The sequence below is a fragment of the Drosophila subobscura genome, chromosome A (genome assembly GCF_008121235.1).
Source record: "Drosophila subobscura isolate 14011-0131.10 chromosome A, UCBerk_Dsub_1.0, whole genome shotgun sequence".
NCBI classification, from domain to species: Eukaryota; Metazoa; Arthropoda; class Insecta; order Diptera; family Drosophilidae; genus Drosophila; species Drosophila subobscura.
Window position 1 is genome coordinate 3,647,860 of NC_048530.1, and position 5,552 is coordinate 3,653,411.

A 5,552-nucleotide genomic window follows, 5' to 3' on the forward strand; every position below is an offset into this window, starting at 1 on the left:
TGGCCTTGAAGTGTGGCTCCTCCTCCAAATATTAAACTGGCAATTTGTACACATTTTTGCCATCAAAATGGCGGAGAGACTTTGAGTGCGGGAACGCAAAATGAAATGCAAACTAGATGGGAAACGTTTTCTTTGCACAAATTATAATTATAATAAGTGATAAATAAGTGTAAATATCGAGGACTGGCTGCAGCGGTTTCGCACGCAATTAACGGATTCCCAGTGCGGCGCTGGAAATGTTTCGCATATGGATTACGTGGGTGGCATGCCACGCACTGCCTGCCACTGGAGTGCCGCGTTCTTTTGTCCTTTTTGCGCTTTTTAATTACTCGTTTTTCTTGTTTTCTGTGGCACGTTTTTTTGTATTCAATTACTTGTACAAATGGCCAACAGACAACATACGCAAAGAAAGGCAAGAAAAAAGTATTTATAAAATATAAAAAAGTTATCGTGAGTGTCGTGTGTGGGTCCCATCTGGCAGATTCTGTTTAAATGCGGCAATTTGTATGATATTCCAGGCACACTCGTCCCCCAGCTCTGCCGCGTCGAATTAAACAATTAACAAGTGTAATTGATAAACAATTAGCGGCATTATGAGCAGCCGAAACAAAATACGCAGAAACAAAAACAACGAAAAATGATACCCCGGCATTGTCAGGAGTGTGAAGCAAAAGAAAACTGAACAAAGTGCAGCCAAGAGCCGCTGATGGCAGCTCTGGCTTCTCAGTCGTAACTCAACTCAAACTAAATTAGTTGCTTGCCAAATTGTAGTCATATTTATCGCCTGAAAAGAACTCTGAAAGTATTTGAATTTATTTTCTGCGCGGTGGCATTTTTAGAAATTTTCAACAAAATAAACCAATAATAAATAATTCATGCATGAACATAAATCGTACAGAAATATGTCCACAAAACAGCTTTACATTTGTTTGCAATTTGTGTGGCATTATTTCTCTTAAATATTAATCAAAAGCTGAGTGAACAAATTCGCTGAAACTGTAATTTATTTTCACTCGAAAGTTGTGATCAATCGGAGTCCAGCGGCAAGTGTTGCCTTTGCTGTTGGGGTACTTGTTATTAACAAAAAAATAAACATGGAAATCGCTGATGCTGGGCTAGAGGCACCCTCAGCAGTGTTGTTTCGCCAGACAAACAATTCGCAGAGGCGCTAATGATCGGCACAAACAGGCGACGAGGCGGAACTCACATAAATGCGAATGTCTAGCTGATGTATTGACATTATTTTATATCCGATATGTGCTGGGGTGGGGCTGGGGCATAGGCGACAGGCAGGGCCATGGGTTGGAGCTTCTTCGAAACTCTTTCCTGAGCTGCCCATGGACTCGACTGCGGCGGCTGTAGGGTGCGAAAAATCCCCGAAATCGAACAACAAATTATTTATGAAAATTTCAATGTCTAATGACAATTTATAGACGTAGCCGAAAACCAGTCTGTCCGCGGCAGGGGGGCAGACCCGCTAAGTGCCGCCTATATAAGCAAATGCCTAGACTTGATCTCCATTTAGTTGTGGGCTTTGTGGCCGCGAGCAGTACGAGTTTTCAGTTGGCTGATAGAGGAAATAATGCGTGCGGCAATTTGGATTTCGTTTGGCCTGCTGCTGGTCGGCTGCTGTCTGGCGCGTCCACAGGAGAGCACCACGGTGGCCACGACAAGCAGCACAAGCAGTCCAAGCATTGCAAGCAGTACAAGCACCACGAGTACCACTGCCAAGCCCAAGGAGGATAAGTCGGGCTCCACCACAACGACAACAACGACAACAACGACAACGACAACGACAACGCCGAAGCCCAAAGAGCAGAAAGCTGAGTCGACAACAGCAGCTGCCAGCAGCAGCACCACCACGACTTCCTCCACCACAACCACCCCCAAGCCCCAGAACGATGACGAGGAGGCGGCCAGGCTGCTGCAGCAGTGCGCCGAGGTCAGTCGTCGCAAGAAGCGCGGCGGCTCCTCCTCCTCCGAGGAGGACAGCGGCGAAAAGACCAAGTCCAAGTCGGCCAAGAAGGAGCGCAAGCAGTTGAAGAAGCTGTGCAAGCAGTTGAGGAAGCAGCAGGAACGCAAGCAGGACAGGGCACAAAAGGGATCGCTCACCGAGCTGGCCGCGGCGCTGCGCTCCTACAACCAGCGACAGAGTCAAACCCCGAACGAGGGACAGAGCCGCAGGCACAGGAACTAAGAAATCAAATAAAAAACTTTATTTTTTTTGTAATTTCTAATTTTTATTTGTGTTGTAAACGTTTTTTTTTGTATTTGAAAATAAAAGAGAGGAAAAATGTATCATCGTGGCTTTGATGTTTGTTGTAGAAAGTGCAAATATCATTTGGGTTTGGACCAGCAATTGCACTGCTTATGTGATAATTGGAGTAGCAGAGAGCAAACGGAAAGTTTTTCAAGTCAACAAAGGAAATTGGTGCACTGGAAATAGTCGGGAGTTACTTTGAGGCCAGAAATATTCATGATCCAAGTGTTGTACTGCTTGTGTTTGCGCATTTATTAATGTATGTTCGCTGTCCCTCTCGGCCATGATTTACAGCCACTCCAAAGTTTACATTTTCCATAAATAAAGTCAAGAATTGCAAACCAGTTCTTGGCTTGCTGTCCAGCAAGTAAAAGTTAATAATAAATGTGTAAACAATGGCGAATATTTATCCCAATAATATAATATTGTTAGCAGACTCTTAGTAGAGACGCGCACACATGATGAATCCCAGCGACTGCTGCCAGAAACTATCAAGCAGTTTGCTGCCACTTTTGAGTTGGATTTTTGGAAGAGGTTGGCCGCAGGTCAGCGCTGGAAAGCAATTTGCATAATCAAAATGTGAGAAAATGAGGCGAAAGAGAGGAGCAGCAGGGCTAGAAATTTGTGTGCGTATATCGGAGAAATATGAATGTTAATGAGGCGAGTGTGCAGAGTTCGTGGCTGAGCCATTGAACTCTGCCTGCCCGCCCGCCTGCCTGCCTGCCCGCCTGCCTGCCTGCTGTGCGGAGTGGAAAGAGGAGATGGAGGTAAATGGGTCGCCCCTTGGGTCGCCGTTCTTCCGCTGATCTTCTCTTCTTGCCTCTCAGCCACGACAGTTAATTATGCTAGATCTGTGGTCTCGAAAATTGGCCAAAAGAAATGCCGTTAGTGGGAATGATTTATGCGCAAATCCGCGAGTGTTCGATCGCTGGAGAAGTTGATATAAGTTGAAGTTCTCGGAGGGAACGCGACTCAGTTGAGTGTGAGTTGCGGCAAGCGAAACAGTTGCAACATGCCAGGCAATAAGGGACTCTGGACGATGATCCTGGCGCTGGTCTGGGCGATGGCCCTTTCCAGTGACCTCTCGCTGGTGAGCGGTAAATTTTTTTGAATCCTTTACGGCACCTCGCCACGAATCCGATAATGAATGTGCATCTCATTTTATCGTTTCTGCCCCGCTCGCAACCAAGGCCAAACGGTGGCGCCGCTGACCAGCTCCACGGTGCGGCCCACAAGTGCGCCCAAGCTGGAGGCGCGACCCACCAAGCCCATGATGATTGTGAATGCACCGCCCAGCAAGCAGAAGCATCTCGTGCCGGTGCCGGTGCCGATGCCAGAGGCTGTGCCCGTTCAGGTGGAGAAGTCGAGCGTGCAGGTGAAGGATGCCAAGCCGCTGCAGGTGACGGGTTTCATTACCAAGGCGGGGAACATCTACGAGATCGAGGACAAGCGCGGCATGGGCTCGATTGAGGGGCGGCAGGCGACGGACGACGGCGAGGGACAGATTGTGTGCAACTACGGCAACGTCGTCATCTACAGCGATGTGCCCTGCGATCAGGTGACCAACGTGCGCGTGGGCGAGATCAAGCCCATCAAGTCGGGAAACAGTGCGGCCGAGCAGCCCGCTGAGGTCAGCAGCACCGAGAAGCCGCAGTCGCAGTCGCAGGAGGAGGAGCTGGAGCAGCAGGCGCCCGAGAAGCAGCAGCCGCAGCAGCAGGAGCTCCAGAATGGTGAGCAGGAGCTGGAGGAAGAGCAGCAGCAGGACAGCAATCACCCGCGTGGACAGCAGAATCAGGGCGCAAATCGTCGTCGCCGCCGTCGTCCCCAGCAGAAGCAGAAGCAGCAGCAGAAGCGTCGCCGCGGCCAAAATGGCAATGTGGTGCGACGCCGACGCATACGCAACGGCAACGGAAATGGCAGCCAGAACACGCGTCGCGGCGTGCAGCCGCAGCGCCGTCGTCGGCCCAACCAGCGTCGTGGCAACGGCAACGGCAACGGCAACAAGCAGAGACAGCAGCAGCAGCAGAAGCGCCGTCGTCAGCAGCAGCGTCGTCGCCAGCAGCAGCAGAAGCAGAAGCAGCAGCAGCAGCGTCGACGTCGCCAGCAGCCCCAAAGGCAGCGCCAGCAGCAGCAGCGTTTACGCATACGCGAGGACAACAACGAGGTGTAAGGGGGGGAGGGAAGCAGAAGCAGAAACAGATCTTAACCACTGACACAGTAAACGAATAAAGAGAAAGAAAAAGAGAAAGAGAAAGAGAAGTGCAAATAAACCGAACGAAACGTCGACAAGTACGAGGACTTGCAGTTCGAAATCGAGTAAGGCAAGGGGAGTGCGGTGCGGTGCGGTGCGGTGGGGTGCGACCTGTGTCCAGTTGGTTGTGCCGGCAAAAATTGTAAATTCACTTTATGTCGGTCTCTTTTTTGATGCTGGGGAATCAACACGGAACAGTAATTAAAACAAGTGCAGGCCACGGCAGACACGACGGAGCGAGCGAGAGGGAGCAGAAGAGAGCAAAAGCTCGCAGTTAAAGCTTAAACGACAGCTGAATGCCCTGAAGCTGAAGCTGAGTGGGTCGACAGCAACTTACAGGCAATATTTGACTGCCTCACAGTGCCGTTACTTGAGTTGGAAAACTTGAATATAAATGAAAGTTTGTTGGATATAAATGTAGATAGATATTTGTGATAGGAGTTGATGTCATTTCCCATCGACCTGTGCAGCGCACACCTTAGTTTGCATCACCATAACTGAATCTATTTGTGCTTGAAGACTGAGAGTTCACCTAGCCATAGCCATGCTGTAGCATTCCTGGCAACCCATCCATCCATCCATCCATCTATTGTGCACTTTTTTAATCACTCCAAAGTGTGCGCTGGCCATTCTTATCTGGCAAGAAAAGCAGAAAAGTTCGCTCGGAACAAAAGAAAGGATCAAAGGGAATGCAATTTCTATGATGTTGGGTCTCTGGACTCGGCGCTGGACTCTGCGACTCGCTGGGAGTCTCGCTGTCTGTTGCCAGACTGTCACTTTAATTGTAACTAGATTTTCGACTCGACTCGTACTTCTGCTGGTACATTTTTGTGTGTATGAAGAGGGGACAGGGGGAGGTCGCTTGGGGGTGCGATGTCAACGTCAGCATCAGTTACAAGAAGAAATTTGCGCGCTTGGGCCCAGCGCACTTAACACATAAAACAAACAACAGCAGACCGGAGCAGAGCGGGGGGTGGGGTTGGGGTTGAGACAGAGTTGGGGTTGCGGGTTGGGGGGTGGGGGTTGGGGCAACTGCTTGAG

At 49.7% G+C, this 5,552-nt stretch overlaps 2 protein-coding genes across 2 annotated transcripts; both read left to right on the forward strand.

The window, feature by feature from the left end:
* The first annotated feature begins 1,515 nt into the window (after positions 1-1,515).
* LOC117891408 (zinc metalloproteinase nas-14) lies at positions 1,516-2,220 on the forward strand. The gene has a single exon (XM_034796858.1). It carries the CDS (start codon positions 1,583-1,585, stop codon positions 2,195-2,197), a length of 615 nt encoding a protein of 204 aa, XP_034652749.1. The 5' UTR covers positions 1,516-1,582; the 3' UTR covers positions 2,198-2,220.
* Positions 2,221-3,272: 1,052 nt separating this feature from the next.
* Positions 3,273-4,430, forward strand: LOC117893162 (transcription factor SPT20 homolog). Its single transcript, XM_034799641.1, has 2 exons — positions 3,273-3,357; positions 3,451-4,430. Exons 1-2 carry the CDS (start codon positions 3,273-3,275, stop codon positions 4,428-4,430), a joined length of 1,065 nt encoding a protein of 354 aa, XP_034655532.1.
* Positions 4,431-5,552: the final 1,122 nt, after the last annotated feature.